The sequence below is a fragment of the Bos taurus genome, chromosome 26 (genome assembly GCF_002263795.3).
Source record: "Bos taurus isolate L1 Dominette 01449 registration number 42190680 breed Hereford chromosome 26, ARS-UCD2.0, whole genome shotgun sequence".
In the NCBI taxonomy this organism is placed as follows: domain Eukaryota; kingdom Metazoa; phylum Chordata; class Mammalia; order Artiodactyla; family Bovidae; genus Bos; species Bos taurus.
Window position 1 is genome coordinate 36,791,891 of NC_037353.1, and position 16,781 is coordinate 36,808,671.

Genomic DNA, 16,781 nt, shown 5'->3' on the forward strand with positions numbered 1-16,781 from the left:
TCATGCCTTGTCACCATATGGTATATGACCACCTCCCAGATGTTTTTCCCAACTATGGTTACCAACAGAGGTCCATCTAGTCAAAGCTATGGTTTTTCCAGTAAGCATGTGTGGATGTGAGAGTTGGACTATAAAGAAAGCTGAGTGCCGAAGAATTGATGCTTTTGAACTGTGGTGTTGGAGAAGACTCTTGAGAGTCCCTTGGCTCGCAAGGCAATCCAACCAATCAATCCTGAAGGAAATCCTAAAGTCCTGAATGTTCATTGGAAGGACTGGTGGTGCAGCTGAAACTCCAATACTTTGGCCACCTGATACAAAGAACCGACTCATTGGAAAAGATTGAAAGCAGGAGGAGAAGGGGACGACAGAGGATGAGATGGTTGGATGGCATCACCAATGCACTGAAAATGAGTTTGAGTAGGCTCAGGGAGTTGGTGATGGACAGGGAAGCCTGGCATGCTGCAGTCCATGGGGTCACAAAGAGTCGGACATGACTGAGTGACTGAACTGATTGACTGATGGTTCCCTTCTCACTCTGCTCCCTCAAGCAATCCAGGCTTTCTTCCACCAAAAACCTTTATCTATGCCTTTCTTTCTCCTCAGGTTATCAGATTCAGTTCAGTTCAGTTGCTCAGTCATGTCCGACTCTTTGTGACCCCATGAATCGCAGCACGCCAGGCCTCCCTGTCCATCACCAACTCCCAGAGTTCACTGAGACTCATGTCCATCGAATCAGTGATGCCATCCAGCCATCTCATCCTCTGTCGTCCCCTTCTCCTCCTGCCCCAATCCCTCCCAGCATCAGAGTCTTTTCCAATGAGTCAACTCTTCGCATGAGGTGGCCAAAGTATTGGACTTTCAGCTTTAGCATCATTCCTTCCAAAGAAATCCCAGGGCTGATCTCCTTCAGAATGGACTGGTTGGATCTCCTTGCAGTCCAAGGGACTCTCAAGAGTCTTCTCCAACACCACAGTTCAAAAGCATCAATTCTTCGGCACTCAGCCTTCTTCACAGTCCAACTCTAACATCCATACATGACCACTGGAAAAGCCATAGCCTTGACTAGACGGACCTTTGTTGGCAAAGTAATGTCTCTGCTTTTGAATGTGCTATCTGGGTTGGTCATAACTTTCCTTCCAAGGAGTAAGCGTCTTTTAATTTCATGGCTGCAGTCACCATCTGCAGTGATTTTGGAGCCCCCCAAAATAAAGTCTGACACTGTTTCCACTGTTTCCCCATCTATTTCCCATGAAGTGATGGGACCAGATGCCATGATCTTCATTTTCTGAATGTTGAGTTTTAAGCTAACTTTTTCACTCTCTTCTTTCACCTTCATCAAGAGGCTTTTTAGTTCCTCTTCACTTTCTGACATAAGGGTGATGTCATCTGCATATCTGAGGTTATTGATATTTCTCCCGGCAATCTTGATTCTAGCTTGTGCTTCTTCCAGCCCAGCATTTCTCATGATGTACTCTGCATAGAAGTTAAATAAGCAGGGTGACTCTTACCTGTTGGGACATACCTTATCCTTTAGATCTCAGTTGAACTATTTCCTCAGGGAAGATTCCCTGTGATCTTTTTATAACTTGTTATTTTTACTAATAACACACTGTATTTTGTCCTATCTAACACAGAATCCATTTTGTAATTATATATTTATGTGCTTTATTTTATTCATGTTTGTCTCATCACTCATCATATGCTCAATAAGGGGAAAGATCTTACCTACTTTGTTTACCATTGTATACTAAGTGTAGCCACTCAGTCGTGTCCGACTCTTTGTGACCCCATGGACTGTAGCCCACCAGGCTCCTCTGTCCATGGGATTCTCCAGGCAAGAATACTGGAGTGAGTTGCCATTTCCTTCTCCAGGGGAATACCTACTCTAGGCCAAGCTCTGTACAAATGTATTAGTATTAGACCATGGTATACTCATACTAATACCTTTGTACAGAGCTTGGCTTAGAGTAGGTATTGAATAAATAAATGAAGGAATAAATGAGCATAATAAATCGTGAAAGCATTCCTCTACTGTTTTCTTCTCTGTGTTCATAGAGATTATAATTCCATTATATGACTGATCGTATTCAGTGATAGCTATGTGTATCAGTCTCTCCCACTGAACTGGGAACTCCCTCTACTTCTTGTTTGTTTTTCTGTCAGTGCCTGCATCTAACATAATCAAGGGCACATAATGTTTAATAAATATTTGTTCCAGTGAGTATATCTACATTTTAAAAAACTTACTACAAAGAAGATAGAAGTTCCTCATGTATTTTCAATATTCTTTGCAAACACATGGTATATATTAACCACTGGGATAGCCACATGGAATTCTTCTTCCCGCTCCTGATTGTTTTCTTTTATGTAGAAAAAACTTTACTGGTTTAACTCTCCTAGCCATCCCCCAGAACTCCTTCTTTCTTATTCTAAGGTAGAGAGGAGTGATTCAGTCTGATTGTTGAGTTTGGAAGGATAAACTGAAGACCAGCTCCTTTCTTTGCCTTATCTCTTGGAGTCTGGCCTGCCTTACAGTGTGTGTTCTACTTTGCTCCTCTATCCTTTGAGTTTTACAGTGGTAGGACTTCATGGGAGAGAGCTTTTGGCATCTGCCTTTAATGGTGTGAGTTAGGTTAGTCTAATTCTGGGTTCAGTATTAGTAGTAAATCCTTTGTGTATAGATACAAGCCACATTCTCTAGTGTCTGCTGTATTAGTAGCAAACATGACATCTTGGCTTCCCTTCTGCCTTCCTCGTTTCTCAGATGCACAGAATTCAGGTAGCAAAGAATAGACCCCTTCAAACTTCCAACACCTATTATTTGTTATTATTAATCAATACCAGGATAACCAAAATACAATTCTTCATCATGAATTTTTATTTACTCCAAATAGTAACATACCAGACGACTTGAAACATTTCGGGCTTTTTCTTACTCACAATACTTAGAATGGTTTTACATTTTTAATAATCAATGTTTGTACTGGTTTAATGCAACAGGAAGTTTGTTTCAGAAATGAAGCTGCAGAATCAACAGCCTGGATTTTCTTTCTTAGCATTTGAAGATAGTATGGTTTTGTGAAGAGCATATTTGCAATGGAAACTGCACAAAAGTTAATATATACCTGCTACTGAGAGACTCTAAATGCATTTATATGAAGTAATAAATCAATGCTGTTGCCTCTTCAATGAAAAAGTCATCCAGTTAAGTTAGTTGTAGAGGTCACATTGGTGGTCCTTAGTGCAGGGAGCCAGCGTGAGGAACTCCGCCCGTGGCAAAGGTCATGAGGAAGGAGGCTCGGTGTACACAAAGGCGGGATCGAGCCTCAGGAATCCCCCTGGAAATTCTCGAGCATCTACCCCCAAAACCAGAGTCTGCCTACTTTACTGCTTTGTGCTCTCACCTACACCTCTGACTTTATGGGGGGCTGTCCCCCACCACCATTTCTCTCCCTTTCTCGGAAAAAGAGTTAATTTACAGCTCCAGTTAATAAAGTTCCTGGGTGTGACAAGGGTGTTTTAGTTCACAAACTCCTTTGGAAGTTCTCTAGCCTGCCTGAATAGGTTTTTCCAGCCACATGTGATTGTTCAGAGCCTCCCAACTGTGAGAGGTATGAGATGTTCTAAACTGTCTAAATACAGATTCCTTTGAGCAGTTAAAAGATTGATTAGAAATTGTATTGGTGAAGAGTTTTTCACTTTTTGGGCCAATGTTTGCTGCTAAGTTTCCATATCCCTTACCTACTGTGTCCCTGGAAGTGTATTGAATAATATAATTGGTGTATAGGAATGTAAATAATAGCTTTAATGTTTGTAACCTTGGACCTTTGAGTTAATTCTTTTCTTGTTATAGCCCACCACACCTTTGCCCTATAGGAAAGCAACTTTATCTAATGCTTTTGGAGGGTGGCGCCTGACTTTAGAATAATCACCTTTAGAGAAAAATAAGTTTTCTGAAGAAAGGATCATAAAATGTTAACAGGCCTCCTGGCCAGAAGATGATGTAAATCACCTAAACTTTTGCATATGATAAGTTTGCAGGAAGAAAGCCTGGCTTACTGCTGACTCTACCCCTTCCCCCATTATCCTCTATGCACAACTTAAGGTATAAAAACTACTTTGGAAAATAAAGCACGGGCCTTGTTCACTGAAGCTTGGTCTCCCCATGTCGTTCTTTCTCTCACCTTCTGGCTGAATTCCCATCTGGAGCGTGGAGGCTCATCAAGCCTACTAATTTTGCCTGGGCTTCTAAGATCTGACCAGGGAGGCCTTAATGTCTCCTGTCCTTCGGGAGAACGGGAGGACGCCTGTGGCCTACGTAGGTGACGCAAATTCCTTGTCTTGGAATTTTATTGGCTTTCCACGTAAACCAAGTTATTCAGCCTCTTTTCTCCGCTGAATTTTCTCACTGAGCTATCCTTATTTAACCACTCTTTGTATCTTTAATTCTATCGTATCCTGATCGCTGAAGCCGTCTCCCCTTTGAATTCCTTGGATCCACCTGGGCTGGACCCCAGCACCTTAGATTTATAGGAAGGTATAAGCACATGATGATGTTAGAATACTTCTAACCTCTCTGAAAGATACACAGATAAATATGTATATTTACATATGTATATATTTTTTATTTTACCAAATATGAATAGTTTTAAATTATGAGAGTAGACTATGTTGATTAAATAAAAAAAATATAGACATTACAAAAATGTAAAACATCAGTCTCCTCTCTCATGTCTTGTTAAAAGTTTAACACGTATCCTGTCAGAGTTTATAGTCTGTGTGTGTGTGTGTGTGTGTGCACACCTGTGCATTTAACATTGGTCTGTAGTTTGCTTTATTACTTAGAAAACAGATATTACTCATTAATACGTACTGATCAACTTGATTCTTTTTAATGCTGATGTATAAAGATGCCATATTTTGTAAGCTTCCTCCCATTGATGGATGGGAGGAAGTACTTAAATATTCATAATTAGAAGCATTTTTATAAATGTATGCTTAAATACTGTGGAAGTGTTTCTGTAACATCATTTAGCAGAGTAATAAGAATTGTTATCTAGTCTATATTGAGGAAATAATGCACATTTACGTTGCAATACTCTTGATTATCACAGTAATAAACTCCAAGTAGACAGGTGTAACAAAATCTCAGTTCTAAAGTTTCTAGAAAATACTAGTCAAAAATTAGTTATCTGTAGCCAACCCCTATCATCTCTTTAGTTTTTAACATTTATAAAATATGAAAATCCTCATTTAATTCCAGGATCATTCTTAGCTATGTATTTTGTTGAATATTTCTGTTGACTCTGCATTTTTCTGGTCAAACTTCATCATTTATTCACTAGCAGAAGTGCCTTTACAGCATTGATTATGTAGCCTTCAAGCTAATAGAAATCCCCTGTTTCGTGAATTCCTGGCACACACAGTAGTTATTAAAACTTCAAGTAAATACAAGGGAAATTTTTATGGTAGAAGTCAGTTGATTATTTTAAATGTTATATTCTGATATAAATGTGCCTGTTTGTAAATGTCCCAAACTTTGAAATAATTTTGCTTATTATATGAGCCATATATAATATTAATCATTTCCAAAGTTCATTTGTGCCTTTGATATCATAGTGCACATTTTTTTTTCACTTTCACATGTTTATCTTTAGAAACAACCCCTTTTGGTTGTGGGATGGGGAAGGTGATAGAAAATACCTGGTGAAAGGCGATGCCTAATCCACCCAAACCAGGATTTGTAGTAATGGAGGTGCTGGTAGCACTCCTCTCTTTTACTTCCTTCTCAGTAGGTCTCATCAGTTCAGCCTTACCCTCCTGTGAAGGTTCCTACCTGTCTGCTGATGGCCTGGACTGAAGGAATGCATAATTAGAAAACTGAAATTCTACTTTCATAGAATGAACTTTGAAACCCATGCTCATAAATAAATTGTGTATGAAAGAGCATGACATATATATCTTTAAAATGGAGTATTTTATGTTTAAATGGCACTGAAATAATTTTCATATGAATTACTATAGAGAAATAATATTAAGAATGTCACAGCGTGAAAAACTAGTGAAAAGTAGTAAGGATTGCTTATTAAACCTCTAGTGTGATTAAGGTAACCAAAAAGGATAAGATTCATAGACTTAACATGTTAGGTCTAAAATTCCATGTGTCAGAAATGGCATCAACATGGAATGATAATCTGGGAGAAATTTGTAGTACTTATGATGAACAAAGGGTAACAGTTTATCAAAAATTAACAGATAAAAAGTCAGCAAGAAAACACTAAAAATCAGTAGTTTTTAAGTTATGTATTTATCCAACAAGCATGTATTAAACACTTGCTTTTCCCATACACTTTGCAAGTTGCAGGGATACCAAAGTGAATAAGACAAGGTAATTCAGTTATATATCTTATTATTTAAGTGCAGATTAAAACTACTGAATATCAATTTTTTTATCAAATTTTGAAAGATATACTTAGATGACCATACTGGAAATTGGCCACAGTATGGTACAGAGATAATTTACTCATTGCTGTGGCAGTATACATTGCTTGTATTTGGAATGCAGTTTGATGTATACAAGTTATTGTAAGCATCTTTAAAATGTTTATGCCATTTAAAGCAGTAGTTTCACTTAGCTGTATCCCAAGGGAAATAATCCAAAGCATAGAGGAAGCTTTATGAACAAAGGTGTTCATAGAAATTTATTTATGGTAGAAAAAAATAGGAAGAACTTAAATGCTGTACTATAAATGAATGATTAAATTAACTGTGTTATAGCCACTTAAACTACTATATATTTATCTTAAATGGTATTAATTGGCAAATGTAATTAACTGGGGGAAATATATATGACAGTATAAGGCAAAAGAAAGAACTAGAAGGCAAGATTACATAATCAATATCATATGGAAGTAAAAGACCTGAGATGAAGCATACCTACATTTTAATCTCATTGAATTTGTGTACTAGGACTTTGGGTGAAAATTGTCCTCCTTTCTAATTAAATAGTATTTGTTTATATTTCTATAACTAAAAAGAGTGTTCTTTTAGTTAAGGCTTCTCCATGGCACTAAGAGGTAACTGAAAAAAAAATGCAATGATGCAAGAAATTATAAAAATACATGGAACATACATTTTGCTCAACTATCAATGTTGGCCCATCCTCATCAATATCTGATGATTCAGAGAAAGGAGACAGTAACCAGTGCAAACTGCCCTTAGTTACTGTGCAGTAGGTGAGGGAAGCTTTTCTTGACTCCTGTAGGCAATCAGTCTACGCACTGAAGCATGAGATCTGCTTACCATTATAGAGCTCCAGCCTAGCTGCAAATACATAAATATTCATACCATTAGCACCCAGCCTCCTTTAAAGCTAGCAACAGTAATCTTTCCTTTAAGTGAGATCTGAATTCTACAACTTGGTTATAGGCTGAATTGTGAAATGCTTCCTATAATTCATCTTAAATGCCATCCTTAACTTAAGTAGTCTCTCCTCCTCCTTGTTAGCTAACTAAAATGGAAACCAGTCACCACCCAATTCTGATGGGCATCAGAGCTCTGACCAAACCATTTGAACTGAAAGGTGAAAAAGGGCAAGTATTGATGGCATAGTGGGAAGAATGATCCCTACTGTTGTATGTATTTGAAAAGATATATATATTAAAATGAACATTGTATAGCAGCATCTATGGTATATTGTTCCTCTCCGTTTAACTTTACACTTACTTTAAAAAAATATTTTTTGCGAGGGACTTTATGCTTGTGTAAACATCTAATGCTCCAAATCATTAACTTTTTCTCTCTTTGCAACTTGAGCATTCCTTCAGAATTTTTATTCACTATTAAATTCCTACAAGTTCAGAACACAGTGAACTTCATATATATTAGGTATTGTTTCTCAATCCATTCTTATTACTATTGTGTTTTTTTTCCCCTATCTAGGTGTTAGTTCTTAAGTACAATAATATAGTGAGGACCTGTGAACTAGGCTAAAACATTACCAGTATCTTGCTATGGGGTCCTCCATTAACCCACACTCCCTTCTTTACCTCAGATGTAATTGCTGTCCTAGAGTGTTTCATTTGTGTGCGTGTGTGTGTGTGTGTGTGTGTGTGTGGTATGACTTACTTCTTTCCTTGCTTATATATAATTTTCTTTGTTACTTTATGATTTACTAACTTTATGTCATATATTCATAAATGTAATCTACCTGTCATTTATATGCCTGCCAAAACAAAATATTGGTTAGTTTTGCTTGTTTTTGAGTTATGTACAAAGGGTATCATTCTGTCCGGGACTTGCTTTTTATTCACTTGTTTCTAAAATTCATCCATGTTGTTGAGTATAGATATGTGAACATGCTTTTTCTCTTTTTAATGCACATTTGAGTTTTCAGTTGTTGTTGTTGCACGCAGTGCTGTTTTGATCATCCTGGTGCACACTGCAAGAGTTTCTGTAGGATATATGCCTGATGGAGTTGCCGAGTATAAGACATGTAAATGTTGAACTTCACAAGGTAGCGACAAGCTTTCTGTCGAAGTGATTAAACCATTTATACTTCCATTGGCACATTACCAAATTCCCCAGTGATCTATATTCTCTTAAATGCTATATTTTCAGACTTCTTGTGCATTAAAAATCTCTGTCCCAACTTATGAAGTTTTGTTTGGTTTTCTTCCTGCTGTTGTGCTTGGGTACGTTTCTTACTCTTACGACGGCTGAAATCATCAGTCATTTCTTCTTGTGGTTATCATTTTTGTGTCTTGTTTAAGAACTCTTTCCCTACCTTAGATCAGAAGGTTATTCTCCTGTATTTTCTTTAATAATTTTTAAGGTTTGTGTTTCACATTTAGGTCTTTAGTTTATTTGGGACTAATTTTTGCTTACATTCCACAGTAAGATATAGCTTTATTTTTCTCCATTTATTGAGTAGTTTGTCCTTTCTCTAGTGATCTGCAAAACCACATCTTTTATTTAAAAATAATAATCAGAATAACATTTGTGAATCTATTTTAAGATTCTGTTTTCTATTCTGCTAAATTGGTCAACATTCATTTCTTTCATAACTGTCTTAATTATTGTTAAATGCACGCTATTAACTTTTAACTACTTAATTACTGTTACTTTATAATGAATCTTAATCTAAAGCAGAACACTTCCCTTTATACTTCTTTGTCGTCATCAAGAATATCTTGGCTGTACTTGACCCTTTGCTTTTTTATGTACATTTCCGAATCAGCTTAAATCCATGAAAATCTTTTATGATTCCACTCATCCTACAGTCTCTTTTGAGGGATTTTACATCTTTATTAAGCTGAGATTTCTCGTCTGGAAACTTAGAATATACTGGGTTTTTTGGTCCTAATCTTTTAATAAAAATCTTTTGTGAGTTTTATTTTTAGATACCTTGTAGTTTTAAGTGTAAATTTTTAATGACATCAGTATTCTCTTTATTGCTGGTGCATGGAAATATAACAGATTTTTGTATGTTGATTTTTTGGCCACTATCTTTGTTAAACTCTATTTTTTTAAGTTTTATTATAGAAGATTTAGAGCACATACAAAAGTAAAAAAGTGAAATATAGTGAATCCTAGGTACTTATCACTTAACTTTCAGTTGAGTTCAGTTGCTCAGTCATGTCTCAATTTTTGTGACCCCATGAACTGCAGCACGCCAGGCCTCCTTGTCCATCACCAACTCCAGAGTATACTCAAACTCATGTCCATTGAGTTGGTGATGCCATCAACCATCTCATCCTCTGTAGTTATCCCCTTCTCCTCCTGCCTTCAGTCTTTCCCAGCATCAGGGTCTTTTCAAATGAGTCAGTTCTTTGCATCAGGTGGCCAAAATATTGGACTTTCAGCTTTAGCATCAGTCCTTCCAATGAACACCCAGGACTGATCTCCTTTAGGATGGACTGGTTGGATTTCCTTGCTGTCCAAGGGACTCTCAAAAGTCTTCTCCAGCACCACAGTTCAAAAGCATCAATTCTTCAGCACTCAGCTTTCTTTATGGTCCAGCTCTCACATCCATACATGACTACTGGAAAAACCGTAGCCTTGACTAGACGGACTTTTGTTGGCAAAGTAATGTCTCTACTTTTTAGTATGATGGCTAGGTTGGTCATAGCTTTTCTTCGAAGGAGCAAGATTTTTTAATTTCATGGCTACAGTCACCATCTGCAGTGATTTTGGAGCCCCCAAAGATAAAGTCTGTCACTGTTTCCCCATCTACTTGCCATGAAGTGATGGGACTGGATGCCATGATCTTCGTTTTCTGAATGTTGAGCTTTAAGCCAACTTTTTCACTCTCCTCTTTCACTTTCATCAAGAGGCTCTTTAGTTCTTCACTTTCTGCCATGAGGGTGGTATCATCTGCATATTTGAGGTTATTGATATTTCTTCCAGCAGTCTTGATTCCAGCTTCTGCTTCATCCATCCCAGCATTTCTCATGATGTACTCATGTAAGTTAAATAAGCAGGGTGACAATATACAGCCTTGACATACTCCTTTCCCAATTTGGAACCAGTCAGTTGTTCCATGTCCAATTCTAACTGTTGCTTCTTGACCTGCATACATATTTTTCAGGAGGCAGGTCAGGTGGTCTTAACAGGTGGTCACTTTAAGAGTTATCAATTTGTATTACTTGAAACATATCATACATATTATTATCTTATTATGTCTGTAAAAAAGTACTTTAAAAAATATAACTAAAATCCATTATTACACATAAGGTAATTGACAACAAATAACAATTCATCAAATATTGTCAGTGTTCAAATTTCCAATTATTTATAAATGTCATTATTTTGTCTGTGTGAATTAAGTTCCAAATAAGGTCCACACATGACAAGCAGCTGATATTTTAAATCTCTTTTAATCTAAAAGCTCCCTCTACTTAAAAAAATTTTTTTGACATATAATTGATTAGTGATGTTGTGCATCTTCTCATTTCCCTGTTAGCCATTCATATGTAGTCTTTGGAAAAAATATCTGTTCAAATCCTCTGCCCATTTTTTAATCAAGTTGTTTAAGAGTATAAGCCATTGTAGAATGTCTCTCAATTTAGACTTATTTGTTCCTTAGAGATTAGATTCAGGTTAAATAATTTGGGACAAGAATAATATATAATTAAGATTGTGTCCTCAGAACATTGCATCAGAAGGCATATAATGCCAGTTTTGTTTCATTTTCAGTTATGTTAGGTTTGATCGCTTAGGTAAGATTGTGTCTGCCAGGTTACTCCAATGAGAAAATAGTCTTTTCCATGGATATTTACTAAATGATATAGGGAATGACTCAGACCTTGTGCATAGCCTTTTTCCAGGAACTTTTCACGCAGTCATTTTAGCGTCCACTAATGATGCTTCCCGAGTCAATTATTACATAGGTGGTTGGAAAGTGGCAACTTTCTAATAATGGAACTCCTGTTCATTTGTTAGCTAGTAAAACTCTGGGGGAAAAAAGACAGAAGTTCCTCTTCTTGTTACCCCATTCTTTTAATTTCTCCTATTTAGGATTTTCTGTGGACTCATGAATTTCTTTTTATGTCATGTGTTATAAATACATTATTGTCATTATTTTTGATGCTCAAATTGTCCCAGATTTGGATATAGGCAGCCCCTTGAACTAAATTTCTCTGTCTTTAGACATGTTTCATTAGTTTTTGGTTGATTTCCTTCCTTCTTGTGCAACAAACTATTCTAGGCTCACCTTGAATATTACCCACCTCAGCCCTGGGACAAATTGTTTCAAGGAGTCCTGGTATCTTTTGTTGGTACTGGTTTTAGAAACTAAGATTAGCATGCTAGATGTGCTCATTACTACTGGGTGTTGCTTCCAAGTACTTTAAATGGACAGAAATAAAAATGCAATTTTTTTTAAATCATAAATTTTTATACTGATTTCTTCCATTCAAATCCAAAATGAGTTTTTTTTTCCTCCATCCATTTTCTATGTACATCTTCCTTTTCCTAGTGAAAACTCTGGTTTGTAATAATATCAATGTAATTATCCATTTCTTATAACTTTCTAAAATAATTTTAGAATAACTAGCTGTGTACCCTCACTAACAACAAAAGTAGTAAAATTTAAGATTCCTTTGTAATTCTTACTGCCTTACAACATATCTCACTGAAGGTATATAGACTACTATTTTTGAAAATTACTTGAGTTCTTTTTAATTTTTATCTGTGATTATTAGTTTGAAAAACTAATTTTCTAAATTTTTCTTAAAAAAGCTAGATTTATTTTGTTCTGTTTGCGTTTAATTCAGCTGTCATTTTGTGTTAAACTTTATGGTTCTTTTTCTCAACTTTATTTAATTTTATTTGTCAAGTATATAAATAATCATCATGGTTCAAAAGTCAAAAGTATATAAAAAGAGATACACACAGATGAGTTTCATTTTATTCCTTATTTATTGCACCCCATTTTCACTCACTGTTATAGGTGATCAACTTTGTTAGTTTCTGCTTCATCTTTCTGTGTTTCTTTTTATCTTCATTTTTTATACTATATAATACTCCATTATATGGATGTGCTATAGTTTATTCAGCCCATCTCTTAAGGATGGACATAGGCTGTTTACAGTATTTGGTGATTACAAATACTAATGCAGTAAGAACTTTGTGCATATATTGTTTTGTACTTACAGGGTGTATTACTGGTGGTGAATGGTGAAGTCAAAGGAAAAATTTAAATGTAGTTTTGTTAGATACTACCAAATTCTTCTCCTTTGAAGTTTAACCATTTTAAATTCCCCTATCAGTGTTTGAGTACACATGTTTACCCACAGCTTATGAAAAAAATGTGTCAAGTTTTTGGAGTTTTACCAATCTGATAGATGAGACATGATATCCCTGTGTAGTAAACTTTCAAGTCGTTATTATGAGTAATACTGAGCACTTCTCATATGTTTAGGGATGATTTTTATACTTTTTCTGTGAACTCACTTTTTATGACTTCTTCATTTTTTAATCAGCCTTTTGGTCTTTTTTCCCCTTGATTATAAATTTCCTTTACATATTAGAGAGATTAGACTTTTATCAGTGATATATGTGGCAAGTATTTTCTTTAAGATTGTCATTCATCTTTCTACTCTACTCATGTGTTTTGCTGTGCAGTTTTAAAAAAAATTGAATACTCTTAAATTTCATTTATATTTTGAACCATAGTGAGAACGTTCTTGAACACTATCAACTTATAAAGGAATTTCCCTGTTCTTTCACTTTCACTTTGTCCTTACATAGTTTTATTATTTTTGCACTTAAATCTTTGATCCAGTTAGAGTGTATTTTGATATGTGCTGTGAGATAAAGAGGCAGTTTTAGCTTTGACAGTCCATTTATTGTCACATAGCAGATAGCTCTCTAGTTATTCTAACACAGCTTATTAAAAAGTCCATCTTTTCTTTTTACAGTGATTTTAGGTGACTTTTTTAGCATATGCTAAATGTCCATTTGTTTCTTAAGCTATTTCTATCTTCTGTGTCCCACTGGTCTATTTATATGTCAGTACTACACTTTTTAAATTATGAAGGAGTAATGGTATGATCTAGTATCTCATAGAGCTAGTTATCCTTCTTTGTTTTCTCTTTTTTTTAGAACTTTCTTGAAAAAAAAATTCAAGATTTTTTTCTAGACTGTTCTCTTCTTTTAATATATGAACTTTAGAATCAATGCACCCAGCACCAGGGGAAAAAGTATTAGTAGTTTTTCTTAGGATCAAGTAAAATTTTATTTAACTGGGGATAGTAACCATTTTTCTGATGTCCTATTCATGGAAAAACCCTGAAGGAGAAAATGGCAACCCACTCCAGGATTCTTATCTGAAAAAATCCCATGGACAGAGGAGCCTGGTGGGCTACAGTCCAAAGGGTTACAAAGTCAGACGCAACTGAGCAACTAAGCAACTAAGCAAGCCATCCATAAGAAATTCAAGTTAGTTATTTGACAAGTTAGTTGGTGACAATGAAGCCTATTTATTTTTGTTTGCTAATTTTATATCTTGTCACCCTACTGAATTGTTTTATTATTTGAGTTGGTTTTATCAATGATTCTTGGGTTTTCAAAGTATGTTTCTAAATCACCTGAAAATTAGGTAGCTTTATTTCTTCTTTCATCTTTCAAATTCTTATTCCTTTAATTATTTTTGCTAGACTAATTTTAATGGATAGAATATAGAAAATTAAAATGTTTTTCCAAATTCTTTAATGTTAACTTAAAATTGTGATGATAGAAGCTACAAATCTGCCACTATTCATTTAATAAAGAATTATTATAAAATTTATTGCTGAACTAATTAAGTGAATTTTTCCTTTAAAACAGACTTAAAAAAGAATTAGAACTTTATAAGGAAGACGACATGCAAAGTGTTCATGATGCTCTCCAAACAGAAATAGAATTTTTGGAGTTGGTAAGCCATCACTGATTGTTTAACTTTTGTTTAGCATTTTTTTTTTTTTTTACCTATTGATAAGAATGTTTTTACTGTAATAAATTTCATTAAATTAATGTTCTGCCCTTCACATGGGTTTGCACTAGATACAAAAAACAAAACAGCAACAAGCAAAACTAAAGTAAAAATATGAACCTGTGAAATGTTCTGAGTCTTGGAGAATTGATGCTGCATAAGACAAGTTATATTTAAAGAGAATATAAATTAAAAAAAATTTAAACCTGACCTCACAACATCCCCTTGACTGAAACTGTTATTAGAGGATTAATGCACTGAAGAAGTTTAACTATCATAATGCTTAAAAGCTTTTTGTTTTTCTTAGGAATAAATTATACTTCTATTATATTTGACCCTAAAACTTTCTTATTACAGATTTTTATGATTTCAAGAATTTTGGATTCAATTATTGAAAACCTATTTTCAGATTGTGTGGGAACACTTCAAATTGCTTTTAACCTCTTTGGTTGTTTATAAAATGAACAAGTATTTGTCATGCTCTATTTTAATAGAGGACATACATAGCTAGCTTTAAAGCATGTTAAAATATAGTTTTAATTTAATACAGTTTGTTTTCTTTCATATTTATTTTCCAGAAACATTTTCTTGTACAAAATTTTCCAATAGATTGTGTTAGGACTTATATTTTATAGGATTTATATCTTTATTAAAACTTTTAGTAGTAAAATTTAGAAATGCCCACTTGTGCTAAATTTACATGAATTTTATGTAATTCTTTTATTAAGAATTTCATTTGTTTCATGAAAAATTGTATGTTTTTGTTTCAGACATTGGCACAGAAAGATCATCAGGAAACAAATAACTTGTAAAGAATTGATCAATTATCCTAAGATTTGGTCAAAGCATCTTAGTATCAGATCTTTGTGGTAGATACATGAATGATACCCATTACAACAGATTGTTGTGGAAAACTTGAGGTTAAAAATATTTAGAGTTGTTTGATATCTAGAATTGATATATTAGAACTCTAAAATATAAGTTTTGGTCTTGTTACCTACTGAAACTTAAGGGTTTTTATGTGGTTTGATTGTGTTTCTAAAGGAATTAAAAAGGAGAAACAGATATTGTGTTCTCAGATTTTTTATTCACCCTGACCCTTAAGCTGATTTGTACTTTCTGATGTTATTCATTCTTTGTTTGCAGCTTACCTTGGATCAAATCAAACACATATAGGTGTAAAAACTCAGATTATAGACCCAATTTTTGTCAGTACCATTTGCACCAGCGAAGATGTTTACTTTGATTTTAATCCTTTGTAATCACAAGGTGATGTCTTTTGACAGAGGCCTTCTGAGGCCTTTCATCTTGAGCAGCCAGCTTTCTCCACTTTTCTCTAAATTTATCTATAGATTTGAGTCTGGGGGCACCTGCAGACACTTTCCAGCACTTTGTCCTGCCAGTTTTATTCCTAATGCCAGTGTTGGTTAGAATGAAATAAGTCATTTACTTGGGGAGTAACCAAGTCTTCTTGGTTGCTTCTTGGATGTTTCTTGGCCATCCAAATGTTTCTTGGATGGCCATAGTCTTCTTTTGGCCATCAGGATTCACTTTTGCTGATGTCCTAAAATATTGAAACTGAAAACAGTGTACTTATGTTTGGATCAACCTTGGTACTATCACTAAATTTCCCACATCAGATCTTTCTGCTGTTGGAAGTCCTAACTAGGAAGAAAGGTATGTTTTCATCAGTTTCTTTAAAATTTTTAAATTATTTTTTAAAAAAATCTTTGAAGTATACTCGATTTACAACATTGTGTTAGTTTCAGGTGCACAGTAAAGTGACTCAGTTAAACATATATACATATTCATCATGTCAGATTCTTTCCTGTATAGGCTGTCACAGAGTAATGAGTAGCATTCCTTGTGCTATACAGTAGGTCCTTGATAGTTATCTCTTTTATATATAGTAGTGTGTGTTTGTTAATCCCAAGCTCCTGATTTATCCCTTCCCTCCATGTTTCCCATTGTGTAACCATAGTTTGTTTTTGATATTTGTATGTATTTTCATGTATAACTCAAGACTATATATTTGTGGTGGGAAGAAAGAAGGAAGCAGGAATAAACAAAGAGGAAGAAATAAAAGGATATTTATTACATTCTCTTTTTTTACCTAGTTGGAACTATCAGAATTAGAAGTCATATGTCATAAGTACAAATTACAAATATTATATAGGCTTCTACAGTTCTGCCTGTGGTTATCATTCACTGTATCGATGTACATATATCAATATAATCATGGCACAAAAAAAAGTATATTGAAACTGTTCAACAAGGCCCTAAATTGTGGTTGGTGGGGAGGGAAACA

General features: G+C 34.9%; 1 protein-coding gene across 1 annotated transcript in view; it reads left to right on the plus strand.

The window, feature by feature from the left end:
• The window catches only part of CCDC172 (coiled-coil domain containing 172), a 57,698-nt gene extending 42,217 nt beyond the window's left edge, over positions 1-15,481 (plus strand). Inside the window, exons 8-9 of the mRNA NM_001075833.2 lie at positions 14,329-14,416; positions 15,244-15,481. Of these exons, the coding sequence (NP_001069301.1) occupies positions 14,329-14,416; positions 15,244-15,285 (130 nt within the window). The 3' untranslated portion in view covers positions 15,286-15,481. The remainder of the gene's footprint in view (positions 1-14,328; positions 14,417-15,243) is intronic.
• The last annotated feature ends 1,300 nt before the right edge of the window (positions 15,482-16,781 follow it).